The following is a 13,551-nucleotide window of genomic DNA, read 5'->3' as shown; positions in this document are numbered from 1 at the left end:
ATCTTGTTAAGATTGTTATTTTTATTATTGTCATTATTGTTATTATATTTATTAGAATTATCATTATCTTGAATGTTATTTATTAAGATTTATATTGTTTTCAGTCCTTCAACCCCAAGTGTGTCTATTTGAGTACGGGGATGCCGGACGTATTTAGTCCTGACGTATTTGTTTCACCTGGACCTGTGGTCTGCTCTCTTTTTCAGGTTGAAGGTCGATCCAGTCTAGGATGCCGTATTTCCGGGTAATCTCTCTACTACGGTTGGGCCATGTTGGCTAGTTGGATACGCTTCGTTGGACTTATCCGTTCCAGTTACAGTTCGGAGTTTTCGTGGAGGTGTTCGTGATGTTGGCACCAGGATCTCAAAGAAAGAGGAAGGTTCAGAGGAAGAGCGGCCTATTATAGGGGCCATGGAGGAGGGACTTTGGTTACTATAGTTGTTTCCTGTATGTAAATTTTTTCCTTTGCTGCTATTGGTGGACAGTAAAGAAGGAGAAAGCAATATGAGCCTCCGTGTCTTTAATAAAACTATGACTTTACGTCGTAGACTAGGAAAATCATTGAGTTACATCCTGTATCATACTCCAGAGCTGCACTCACTATTCTGCTGGTGCAGTCACTGTGTACATACATTACTTATCCTGTACTGATCCCGAGTTACATCCTGTATTATACTCCAGAGCTGCACTCACTATTCTGCTGTGAGTTACATCCTGTATTATACTCCAGAGCTGCACTCACTATTCTGCTAGTGCAGTCACTGTGTACATACATTACATTACTTATCCTGTACTGATCCTCAGTTACATCCTGTATTATACTCCAGAGCTGCACTCACTATTCTGCTGGTGCAGTCACTGTGTACATACATTACTTATCCTGTACTGATCCTGAGTTACATCCTGTATTATACTCCAGAGCTGCACTCACTATTCTGCTGGTGCAGTCACTGTGTACATACATTACTTATCCTGTACTGATCCTGAGTTACATCCTGTATTATACTCCAGAGCTGCACTCACTATTCTGCTGGTGCAGTCACTGTGTACATACATTACTTATCCTGTACTGATCCTGAGTTACATCCTGTGTTATACTCCAGAGCTGCACTCACTATTCTGCTGGTGCAGTCACTGTGTACATACATTACTTATCCTGTACTGATCCTGAGTTACATCCTGTGTTATACTCCAGAGCTGCACTCACTATTCTGCTGGTGCAGTCACTGTGTACATACATTACTTATCCTGTACTGATCCTGAGTTACATCCTGTATTCTACTCCAGAGCTGCACTCGCTATTCTGCTGGTAGGGTTACTATAGACATATTCTGTAGGGATTAGGCTTTGTTCACACTACTGCAGTCTTGTTTGACGCATGTAGCGCTTTTCTTGCTCTTTGGGTCCATTATACAGTGGATTTCAAGTTATTAATGTGAACAGAAGCTAATCCGGCGATTCCTTGTAAACGTTTTTTTTGTACAAGTCGCGGTTCGGACGCTGCGGTTTCCCCCTGGATACAGCACACAGCTCTCCGACAGACACCCGCGGTCTGGGCCTCTCGCTGAGGACTTTGCCCTCCTGCCTCCGGCCGCGGCCTAGCTCCTCCTGCATATCCCCGCCGGTCGCGCCGCTCCTCCTCCCGGGCTCATCATGCTGATGCCGCCGCCGCCGCTGCGCTTCGCCGCCAATGTGTCCTGGTTGTTCCAGGAGATCCCCGACCTCCCCGGGCGGATCTGCGCCGCGGCCCGGGCCGGCTTCCCGGCGGTGGAGGTCGCCTGGCCGTACGGCGCGGACCCCGGGGAGGTGAAGGCCGCGCTGAGGGAGACGCAGCTGGAGCTGGCGCTGATCAACACCCCTCCAGGTAACTGACAAACATGGCGCCTGCTCTGAGTTGCCAGGTTACAGCTCCTTGGCCGCCATTTTGATTTAGTGGCAGTTTGGAATTGGCGCAGCGCAAATGTTCTATTCCACTCATCAGCGGCTGCACACGAACGCCAGGACCTCCGCCGCCTGCTCCCGTTCTATAATGCACATTGCGCCACCAGTTTGCAAAGACGGACGAAGCTGAGGGCGACCATTGATAATCGGTTTCATAGTCGCCACGACCATTTTACGAAAGTGTTGTCTGGTCTGGTTTCCATTCACTGATAGCAAGCCGAGGTCTTGAAAAAGGAGAAAAATCCTATTAGTCACCACGGCCCAGTCTGATAAATACGGCACTGACTGCGTGGCGTCTTCTGTTTACGCCTAAGCCCGGTTCTCTCATCAATGGCTGACACAAATCCAAGATGGCCGCAAAGAGAGAATAAACGTAAACGCGATCAGGTATTCCCCGGAGGACCGTGCGCCGCCGCCGTCGGGCGGATTATTACATGTGCCTGGGGTTTGTAGATATAAATCATTATTGTAAGGCCTCTTTCACACTTGCGTTGTCCGGATCCGGCCTGTACTCCACTTGCCGGAATTACACGCCGGATCCGGAAAAACGCAAGTGTACTGAAAGCATTTGAAGACGGAACCGTCTTCCAAATGCGTTCAGTGTTACTATGGCACCCAGGACGCTATTAAAGTCCTGGTTGCCATAGTAGTAGTGGGGAGCGGGGGAGCGGTATACTTACAGTCCGTGCGGCTCCCGGGGCGCTCCAGAATGACGTCAGAGCGCCCCTTGCGGCAAGTGTTCCGGATTTTTGGCCGGAGCAAAAAGCGCAGCATGCTGCGGTATTTTCTCCGGCCAAAAAACGTTCCGTTCCGGAACTGAAGACATCCTGATGCATCCTGAACGGATTTCTCTCCATTCAGAATGCATTAGGATAATCCTGATCAGTATTCTTCCGGCATAGAGCCCCGACGACGGAACTCTATGCCGGAAAACAAGAACGCAAGTGTGAAAGAGCCCTTACTGGGTATCGTTCTTCTCCGTGCAGGAGACATGGCGGCCGGCGAGCTCGGGCTCGGAGCTGTACCGGGGAGACAAGATGGATTCCGCGCTGATCTACAACAAGCAGTTACCTGGGCGCGAGATCTGAGCTGCAAGAGGTGAAGAGAGGGGATTAAAAATATTAGCAGAATAGTGAGTGCAGCTCTGGAGGATTATACAGGATGTAACTCAGGATCAGTAATGTATGTACACAGTGACTGCACCAGCGGAATAGTGAGTGCAGCTCTGGAGTATAATACAGGATGTAACTCAGGATCAGTACAGGATAAGTAATGTATGTACACAGTGACTGCACCAGCAGAATAGTGAGTGCAGCTCTGGAGTATAATACAGGATGTAACTCAGGGTCAGTACAGGATAAGTAATGTATGTACACAGTGACTGCACCAGCAGAATAGTGAGTGCAGCTCTGGGGTATTATACAGGATGTAACTCAGGATCAGTACAGGATAAGTAATGTATGTACACAGTGACTGCACCAGCAGAATAGTGAGTGCAGCTCCGGAGTATAATACAGAATGTAACTCAGGATCAGTACAGGATAAGTAATGTATGTACATAGTGACTGCACCAGCAGAATAGTGAGTGCAGCTCTGGAGTATAATACAGGATGTAACTCAGGATCAGTACAGGATAAGTAATGTATGTACACAGTTACTGCACCAGCAGAATAGTGAGTGCAGCTCTGGAGTATAATACAGGATGTAACTCAGGATCAGTACAGGATAAGTAATGTATGTACACAGTGACTGCACCAGCAGAATAGTGAGTGCAGCTCTGGAGAATAATACAGGATGTAACTCAGGATCAGTACAGTATAAGTAATGTATGTACACTGACTCCACCAGCAGAATAGTGAGTGCAGCTCTGGAGTATAATACAGGATGTAACTCAGGATCAGTACAGGATAAGTAATGTATGTACGCAGTGACTCCACGAGCAGAATAGTGAGTGCAGCTCTGGAGTATAATACAGGATGTAACTCAGGATCAGTACAGGATAAGTAATGTATGTACACAGTGACTGCACGAGCAGAATAGTGAGTGCAGCTCTGGAGTATGATACAGGATGTGACTAACATCAGATGCACAGAAGATGTGTAGGTCAGAGATGTTTTCTTCTCTGACCTTCGCTCTGGCTTCTTCTCTTACAGGATACACATCATGGCGGGCCGGGTACCAGAAGGCATTGATCGGGCATCTATTGAGAAGGAGATGGAGGAGACGTTCATAGAGAACCTGAGATACGCAGCCGATCTCTTAGATCAGGTGGGTTTAGGGTCAGATCTTGTCCCCAGCCCTGGGGTATGATGGGAGGGGGGACACTTTAGAGTTTCCTGCCCCTATAGTGCTCCCACTATTACCCATTGAATTTGGAGTACTTACTTTGGCATTTCCACGCCTCCCCGTTTTCCACCAGGGGGCGGAGTCTCCAGGGTTTGCTCTGGTGATTTGCATTCTGGGAAGTGTCCTCTTTACATCAGGTTCCGATATAGGAATCGCTGACTGCCCCCCGTGTTACAGGAGCTCTGCTGAGCTGTAAGGGGCGTCTGCTCATCAGCATGCTGACTGTTTCCAATAACAACAATCAGAACTGTGACTGCAGCTCTGAAGTATAATACAGGCTGTACCCATATAATGGACGTGTGACGCGTAGTGTAATGTCTCTGTGGGGAGTAACTTCCACTTCTCGCTCTCAGGATGGGATTGTCGGTCTTATCGAACCTATAAACTGCCGCATTTCGGAGCCCCGGTATTTCCTGAACACCCCGCACCAGGGTAAGTGACCATGGGTGGGTTTTGGGTTTCTGGCTTCATGGCACAGAGGCTGATTGTGTCTTCTAGGAGCGTCCATCTTACGGAAAGTGGGGAGACCTAATGTGAAGATGCAGATGGTGAGCAGCGCAACGCGTTTCATACTCAAAGGATTTCATGTTGTTTGAATCGTTACATCCATGGATGGCTGTAATTGCCCGCCTCGTCCTAATAATCACCCGCCTGCCTCGTCCTAATAATCACCCGCCTGCCTGCCACATCCTAATACTCACCAGCCTGCCTGCCACATCCTAATGCTCACCCGCCAGCCTGCCTCGTCCCAATACTCACCCGCCTGCCTGCCACATCCTAGTAGTCACCCGCCTGCCTGCCACATCCTAGTAATCACCCGCCTGCTACATCCTAATACTCACCCGGCTGCCTCCCACATCCTAATAATAACCCGCCTGCCTCCCACATCCTAATAATAACCCGCCTGCCTCCCACATCCTAATAATCACCCGCCTGCCTCCCACATCCTAATAATCACCCGCCTGCCTGCCACATCCTAATACTCACCCGCCTGCCACATCCTAATAATCACCCGCCTGCCTGCCACATCCTAATAATAACCCGCCTGCCTCCCACATCCTAATAATCACCCGCCTGCCTCCCACATCCTAATACTCACCCACCTGTCACGTCGTAATAACAGCGTATTTCTTTTATATTGCAGGATCTTTACCATTGGCAGATAATGGACGGGAATCTTACGGAGAACATTAAGATGTATTTTCCGCTGATTGGTGAGAAATGCGTTGTTCCTGTTCCTTATAGATGCTCAATAGGGAAGGGGCTGCGCACTCAGAACCTTCAGCTGTGACCACCCTGGATAGCTGTACCCTCTATGGTTATCCCGCTTATCGCTGTACCCTCTATGGTTATGCCGCTTATCGCTGTACCCTCTATGGTTATGCCGCTTATCGCTGTACCCTCTATGGTTATGCCGCTTATCGCTGTACCCTCTATGGTTATGCCGCTTATCGCTGTATACTCTATGGTTATGACGCTTATCGCTGTATAGTCTATGGTTATGACGCTTATCGCTGTATAGCGGCATTGGGAAGAATCTGTCACTGCTGAGTGTTTGGCACAGGGGGCGCTCTCATTGTGCTCCTGATAACATCTCTGAGTCTCACATCATATGTGGAGCGTTAGGTTTTCCATCTTCCCTTGTGCTTCCAGCAGCGGCCGGCGTGCATGTGCGTGTCACCGTGCTGTGACTGTATGCTCCGGCGTGCACGTGCGTGTCACCGTGCTGTGACTGTATGCTCCGGCGTGCACGTGCGTGTCACCGTGCTGTGACTGTATGCTCCGGCGTGCACGTGCGTGTCACCGTGCTGTGACTGTATGCACCGGCGTGCACGTGCGTGTCACCGTGCTGTGACTGTATGCTCCGGCGTGCACGTGCGTGTCACAGTGCTGTGACTGTATGCTCCGGCGTGCACGTGCGTGTCACCGTGCTGTGACTGTATGCTCCAGCGTGCACGTGCGTGTCACCGTGCTGTGACTGTATGCTCCGGCGTGCACGTGCGTGTCACCGTGCTGTGACTGTATGCTCCGGCGTGCACGTGCGTGTCACCGTGCTGTGACTGTATGCTCCGGCGTGCACGTGCGTGTCACTGTATGCTCTGGCGTGCACGTGCGTGTCACCGTGCTGTGACTGTATGCTCCGGCGTGCACGTGCGTGTCACCGTGCTGTGACTGTATGCTCCGGTGTGCATGTGCGTGTCACCGTGCTGTGACTGTATGCTCCGGCGTGCATGTGCGTGTCACCGTGCTGTGACTGTATGCTCCGGCGTGCATGTGCATGTCACAGTGCTGTGACTGTATGCTCCGGCCGGATAACGCCATCTTGTCGTCAGGATCATTCACCAGGAAACGCAGATTTACCTGACAGAATTAGAATCGCTCTGATCTCTTTACGGCTCCCTCCGACATAATGAAGCGCCGCTTATCTCTGTGCAGGTCACGTCCAGGTGGCCCAGGTGCCTCACCGCAATGAGCCGGACAGTCCCGGAGAGCTGCACTTCCCGTATCTCTACGACCTCCTGCAGGAACTCCGCTACGAGGGCTACATCGGATGTGAATACAAACCTCAAGGTAAGTGCCACATGCTAAGAGGGCCCGATGTAGACTGTCACGCTACTGGGGTCCAGAGGGAGAGCCAAGATGCTGGGAGGTACTTCCTATGCTTGGATCATGTACAAAGCTGCAGTGTAAAGCATAGAGGAGGGATAGAACAGCAGACTGCGCCCCTCATGGAGGCAAGAGGTGGATTTCAGACTACCTTAGACTCCCAAAAGTGTAGCTATGCTGTAGTCACTTATTGCTGTGTTCTAATAGAGCTGAGCTGTAGTGTAAAGCATGGGAGTTCTAAGAGGAGACTGCCAGAAAGAGGGGTGCTCCACTGTGGAATAATGCATAGAACAGAACTCGCCTTTATTGGATACTGCAGGACACGGCTGCACAGGAAAGTCACAACCGATCCCCGCGCAGTCGGCAGAGGTTTATAACGCAGCCTCTTGTCATTTCTCCAGGAGATACAACGGCCGGACTCGGGTGGATGGAGACGTACAGGACACAGCGGAGTAAAGACGGGAAGGTTGGGGGACCACCGATACCATAACGCCTCCGGTACAGAGAGTCATCCAGCTTTCCCAGGGTCCTGTGCGGTCCATATACCTAGCAGGTCACAGATTTGCCATTCAGAATCCCGGGAAAGCTGGGTGATGAGGTCGCTCTCGAGTAGAAATCCGTAGACCTTGTACATAACATAGCATCGTTTATTCATCACATTTACATATCATTTACATAAAATCTTACACTTCTCTAATTATCTCCACAATTGGCTTTAAGGTTAAAAATAAAGGAATCTGTCGGATTGTTGGCGCAGTCGCTTTCTGGTGGCGGTGGCGAGCAGCAGAGGTTTATAGCAGCAGGTTCCCCTCCCCCGGGGCCCATGTCATGGCGGCGCTGTCAGAGCAGGCCGCTCCACAGGTTGAAGCAGGCGGTATTAATCACAGACTCCAGGTGGTGGTACGTGGAGACGAGCTGCGGTAACGGACCCTCACTGTTCTGCGGCTGCTCTGGAAACGGTTCTCGGAAGACGACCTTCAGACTCTGGGAAACGGTAGAAAGATGTGACAAATAAGACCATAAACCGGAACCTGCAGATATGGCCACACCCCCTGCGCCAAGAGCGGAACTGGCAGTGCCAACTGTACAAATATCAGAATCTACCAGGGTGTATGAACATTATAGCTGCTCACGTGGGAAAGGGGCTCGTGATTTTCATGCAGAAGTCGCCTTGTAAACCTTTTCTGAACTGCCTGCAGTGTAAAGAATGGTGGTTTATGGTTGCCACGCCCCTGAAAATCTCTCTACTCTAACTGTGTTTCTTCTGTTTATACTTTTTGTAACAAAAAACAAACCTGTGCAGGAATCAGGAATAGCACAGTGAGCATGGACTGACTGTCGTTATGACAACGGGACTGAAACCACCATTATTTACACTGCAGGATGCGTCCAGAGAACGGCACAGAATAGAAACGAAGTATATATTATAAGGTTATTTATAAAATGTGTTAAAGTCCCTGGAAAGGAATTGGTCATTTGGCCGCCACCATAGCTCTAAGAGAGACCGTCATCCAGCTTTCCAAAGCCTTTGTGTGGGATATGGCTGCAGAATTACTGGGAAAGCTGGGTGACAGCAGCGGGGCCTTTACCTCACACAGGTTTCACATGGATGCCGTGTGGGGCAGGGGGATATATAGCTAGGCAGATCTGCCATTCAGGAGTCTGGGAAAGCTGAGTGATAAGCAATATGGCCGCCGGACTGCTGGGGCAGCAGTGCAGGGGGATATATAGCTGGGCAGATCTGCCATTCAGGAGTCTGGGAAAGCTGAGTGATAAGCAATATGGCCGCCGGACTGCTGGGGCAGCAGTGCAGGGGGATATATAGCTGGGCAGATCTGCCATTCAGGAGTCTGGGAAAGCTGAGTGATAAGCAATATGGCCGCCGGACTGCTGGGGCAGCAGTGCAGGGGGATATATAGCTGGGCAGATCTGCCATTCAGGAGTCTGGGAAAGCTGAGTGATAAGCAATATGGCCGCCACTGCTGGGGCAGCAATGTAGGGGGATATAGAACTAGGCAGATCTGCCATTCAGGAGTCTGGGAAAGCTGAGTGATAAGCAATATGGCCGCCACTGCTGGGGCAGCAGTGCAGGGGGATATAGAACTAGGCAGATCTGCCATTCAGGAGTCTGGGAAAGCTGAGTGACTACATTCCCTTTACAGCTGATACAACTCCCATCCTCCGGCAGGACTGCCGCCTGCCCCGTTCTTAGTGGTAATGACCGCATTTAAGCAGCGGCTCTTTAGCCCCTGGTGATGATTTCAGTGACGACTTCTGGCGGCGGCGGCGCTTTTACTGCAGGATTAACATGTAATCCTCAAAGCTTCCCGTGAAACGCGACAGACGTGAAATCTCCACCTTTGAAGATAAATTTATTCCGCTTCAGAAGCCGCGGCGGCAATGACGACCGGTCCGCTCACTTTGATTTCCTGTAATATTCTGTGTTTACAGGCAATTAATATAGAAAAATGAAATAACAGCAGTTTAGAGAGGGAGGACGGGGGGCGGAGCCAAGCCCAGCGATCACATGGGACAACCCGATCCGGCAGATTTACAAATATAATTGCATCCAGTCTGGACATTCCTCTGTGAGATCAAGACGTCAGCAGCACAAATCCTCTCCTGTCCTACTGGTTTGGTACATTGTATCAGTGCAGGTAAAATGTATCACTCCCCAGAGGCTGAAAACCTGTCCTGATGTAATATTTCTCACAGCTGAGGTTTTGTTACAGTTGCATCCAGTCCAGACAATCCTCTGTGAGCTACACGTATTAGCAGCAGGCTGTTTACAGAGGATTGTCAATACTGGATACAAATGTTACAAAACCTCAGCTCTGAAAAAATATTAGATGAGTATAGGTTTTCAGCCTCTAGTTTTAAATATGAATGTTTCCATTCACTGACACAAGCGGAGATCTTGAAAACTTGCAGCCATCTTTACTTCAATGATTTAAGCAGTAGAGGCTGGAAAGTGGGAGATGCAGCTGAGAGAATGGGAGTGCTTGTCGAAGGCAAACCGCCTGGCGTTGTATGGAACGGCCCCTGCAACATGGCGGCCACCATCACAGCTCTTACCGAAGCTGGAGTCGGACTTCAGTCATTGCCTAGTGATCTGTTTACATATTTCAAGATCTCTGCTTGCTGTTAAATAACAGGGAACATTCTCGTTTCCATGCAGCAGCCGAAAACCCCTGTTAAGCTCCTCCCAGCTGAGGGTTCGTTACAGTAGCATTTAGTCCAGCTTGACACAAATGATCTCACTCACCGTTTTACCAGAATGGGAGTCTAGAAAAACCAGCACAAAGCAATCTGTGAACTTCTGGTTGAGGACGACCTGCAAGAGAAAAACGAAAAGTAAGCGTCACCGTCCCCAGACTGAGAACTCGCAGCAGAGAGCAGGAAACGTGCCGGCAGCAGTGCTCCCCGGAGACGCGACCGGCAGCAGTGCTCCCCGGAGACGCCGACCCCACGACCGGCAGCAGTGCTTCCCGGAGACGCCGACCCCACGACCGGCAGCAGTGCTCCCCGGAGACGCCGACCCCACGACCGGCAGCAGTGCTCCCCGGAGACGCCGAGCCCACGACCGGCAGCAGTGCTCCCCGGAGACGCTGACCCCACGACCGGCAGCAGTGCTCCCCGGAGACGCTGACCCCACGACCGGCAGCAGTGCTCCCCGGAGACGCTGACCCCGCGACCGGCAGCAGTGCCCCCCGGAGACGCTGACCCCGCGACCGGCAGCAGTGCTCCCCGGAGACGCTGACCCCGCGACCGGCAGCAGTGCTCCCCGGAGACGCCGACCCCACGACCGGCAGCAGTGCTCCCCGGAGACGCCGACCCCACGACCGGCAGCAGTGCTCCCCGGAGACGCTGAGCCCACGACCGGCAGCAGTGCTCCCCGGAGACGCTGACCCCACGACCAGCAGCAGTGCTCCCCGGAGACGCTGACCCCACGACCGGCAGCAGTGCTCCCCGGAGACGCTGACCCCGCGACCGGCAGCAGTGCCCCCCGGAGACGCTGACCCCGCGACCGGCAGCAGTGCTCCCCGGAGACGCTGACCCCGCGACCGGCAGCAGTGCTCCCCGGAGACGCCGACCCCACGATGGAGTATCTTTTAAGACTCCGGGGCTGTGTTCCTGCAGTGGAGGCGTCTTCCCAAATAGACAGATCTCAGGTACCTGCTTACACCACCAGGGGGCGATCTGTAGGAGGCTCCTGTTCAGGTCAGTGGGAGCCATATACAGATCGCCCCCTAGTGGAGGGAACACACAGCAGGGATCTGTGAGGGTGCTACCACTTGTGCCCGTCCGCTGCTCACCAGGTACTGGGTGCCACTGTCCGTGCTGAAGAAGTGTCGGCAGCTCTGTGGGAAGCGGCTCAGGAGAACCTTGATGAGACTCTGGTACCACGGAACATTCATGGAGAGGAGGAATTCCTGCGGAGTCAGAACAGGCGTCAGCCATGCACCATTTACAGCTCTGCTGCGCTGTGTCATGGAGGAGACATAGGAAACGTACCATATAACAGTGCATCAGCTAGGTAGCAGAACAGTAGGGCGCAACATTTTAAATGCAGCTATTCAGATCTGTGAATGCAGCTTCGGATGTGACTGTAGTATGTTCACACAGATTTGTTGCAGATTTTTCTGCAACATTTCCACACAGGAAATTTGTAAAAATCCATGAACCTGGTGCAGAGACGAAGGGATGTTCAGCTGCACCAACTGCTGCAACAGTCATGCTGTGTGTGAACATATTGTGCCATGATGTAAAAGCAGAACTGTGAATGCAGCTCCGGAAGTAACAGAACTATGCATACACTGTATGTGAATAGAGTATAAGATGAAATACAGCTCAGGATGTGACTGGAGTATAATATGACTATAGCTCTGGGTGTGATTGGAGTATAAGACACGAGGTGACAGAACTGTGTATACACCTTTGCATGTGACGAGAGTATAAGATATGAGCTCTGGGTGTGACTAGAGTACAAGATATGATGTAACATGAGTATAATACATGTATGTGACTGGAGTATAAGATATGAGCTCTGGATGTAACTAGAGTATAAGATCTGAATGTAACTAGACTAAGAGTATATGTGAATACAGCTCTGGCTGTGACTGGAGTGAAAGGATTTCCTCCACATCTTACCAGCTGGGGGTCGATCTCTGCCACGCTCCTCCCGTGCACGGCGTCCAGCAGTTCCTTGAGTTCACTAGAGCTGAGCTTGCCGAGCCGCAGCTTGTCGGAGGAGAGCGGCTCCATCAGGTACAGGCGCTTCCATAAGTTGTCCCTGCGGCAGTGGCACTTAGCGAGCTGCACCATCTCTACCAGCTGCCTCTTGGCGGCGCTCACCTCCGTGCCCAGCAGCGGGAATAGATGAGAATTATAGAGACTTCCGGAGCTGGTCCTGCTCCGATCTCCCTCCTGGACGTCCTCCTGGCTCTCGATTTCCGGCCTTTGGCACTTTGCGAGCTCAGGGGCCCCGTCCAGGTCCTGCGCGTCTCTCTGGAGCCTTGGAGGTTTTTTGAAGCGTCTCATGTCAGCGGTGAGACGGGGGAACAACTCGCGCTGACTCGTCATGATGATGTAGAATCGGAGTCTGAAAAAACGGAGGAAAAGGGGTTAATGAGGATTACAACGTCCAACAATTCACTAGGACGAAATTGGAAGTTACAGGCCCACAGCCTGAGGCTGCACTACTGCGGTCAGGTCAGTGTTGTCCATGTGTGGACCCCAGTCACCATCCACAGCAATACGTGGACTTTAATGCGGATGGCGATTTGGATCCATACACAGTCCGTGGAAATGGCTGGTACCTCAGGACGTGCCTCTCCTGTTCTGTTTGCTCCTCAAATGGCGCAGCGCTGTGGCAGACCAGTAACGACACGTCAAAGTCATCGTGGTGTTGGGTGCCTTCCGAGTCCTTGTACAAACCGGAGCTGCCGGGCAGAAGAAGGTGCAGATTCACATTACTGTTCATGAGTGCCAAGTACGCAATACGGAAGTGCCCACACACAGGAACCGGCAGGACCTAATACCCCAGAGTTGCAGGGGGTGAGGGCCGTGCGCCAAAGAACTGAGCGCCTTAGGTCATGTGACCTTCGACCGCTCCTCGTGGCGGCATTTCTTTCCTTAGAGACTGTTCTAGGACAAAGAGGCAGAGTGATAGAGGAGCGACGGCGTGCAGCGTATTATACCCACAATCTCCACTAAAAATTTAATAAATAGATCAAAAATGTAAAAAAAAAAAAAAAAAAGTCAAACAGTCGTATGTTCCCCAAAATAGCACCGATGAAAAATACAACTTGTCAGGTCAAAAACAAGCCCTCGGTCGGCTCCGCGGATAGAAAAAAAGTTACGGCTCACGCGGCACAAAGACGAAAAACCTATGAATGTGTTCTCGCCGTCACGGTACGGACCGGCGGGATAAAGCCAGTGTCACTTCTGCTGCCATAAAAACCAAACAATGGCAGAATTGCTGTTTTCCTTTCCATTGTTCCCCCCAAACATATTATGTACCCAAAATCCTGCCATTATAAAGTACAACTTGTGCCGCCAGACAAAAAATAGCCCCAACGGAGAAAAAGTTCTGGCTTTCAAAATTCTGAGGAATATTTTGCTGAATTAGGCGTTCGGTTCCAGTCTGCCGTTACG

General features: G+C 51.2%; 2 protein-coding genes across 8 annotated transcripts in view; one reads left to right on the top strand and one right to left on the bottom strand.

Annotated features, from left to right (window-relative positions):
* The first annotated feature begins 1,593 nt into the window (after positions 1–1,593).
* HYI (hydroxypyruvate isomerase (putative)) lies at positions 1,594–7,640 on the top strand. The gene is made up of 8 exons (XM_040407828.1): positions 1,594–1,864; positions 2,928–3,039; positions 4,095–4,209; positions 4,641–4,719; positions 4,786–4,835; positions 5,432–5,501; positions 6,724–6,858; positions 7,296–7,640. Exons 1-8 carry the CDS (start codon positions 1,654–1,656, stop codon positions 7,382–7,384), a joined length of 861 nt encoding a protein of 286 aa, XP_040263762.1. The 5' UTR covers positions 1,594–1,653; the 3' UTR covers positions 7,385–7,640.
* Positions 7,641–7,701: 61 nt separating this feature from the next.
* Positions 7,702–13,551, bottom strand: part of SZT2 (SZT2 subunit of KICSTOR complex) — a 112,931-nt gene continuing 107,081 nt past the window's right edge. For 4 of the 7 annotated variants that reach the window (XM_040407811.1, XM_040407808.1, XM_040407809.1 and 1 more), the window contains exons 69-73: positions 12,714–12,836; positions 12,046–12,496; positions 11,211–11,327; positions 10,160–10,228; positions 7,735–7,878 (exon numbers count right to left, since the gene is read on the bottom strand). In XM_040407811.1, the coding sequence (XP_040263745.1) occupies positions 7,735–7,878; positions 10,160–10,228; positions 11,211–11,327; positions 12,046–12,496; positions 12,714–12,836 (904 nt within the window). Of the gene's footprint in view, positions 7,879–10,159; positions 10,229–11,210; positions 11,328–12,045; positions 12,497–12,713; positions 12,837–13,551 lie in introns of all 7 variants that reach the window. The other 3 variants (XM_040407806.1, XM_040407812.1, XM_040407807.1) reach the window with 2 other exon arrangements.

This window comes from Bufo bufo, chromosome 9, assembly GCF_905171765.1.
Source record: "Bufo bufo chromosome 9, aBufBuf1.1, whole genome shotgun sequence".
NCBI lineage: Eukaryota > Metazoa > Chordata > Amphibia > Anura > Bufonidae > Bufo > Bufo bufo.
The sequence above is the reverse complement of the archived record's forward strand: the minus strand, read 5'-3'. Positions and strand labels throughout refer to the sequence as shown.

What these genes read in the sequence shown, in the direction of transcription:
- HYI (XM_040407828.1), top strand. Translation starts at nt 1,654, where the DNA reads ATGCTGATGCCGCCGCCGCCGCTGCGCTTCGCCGCCAATGTGTCCTGG. An exon ending in GCTGATCAACACCCCTCCAG is followed by an intron (nt 1,865 to 2,927) that starts GTAACTGACAAA and finishes TTCTCCGTGCAG; the next exon opens with GAGACATGGCGGCCGGCGAG. An exon ending in CTAATGTGAAGATGCAGATG is followed by an intron (nt 4,836 to 5,431) that starts GTGAGCAGCGCA and finishes TTTATATTGCAG; the next exon opens with GATCTTTACCATTGGCAGAT.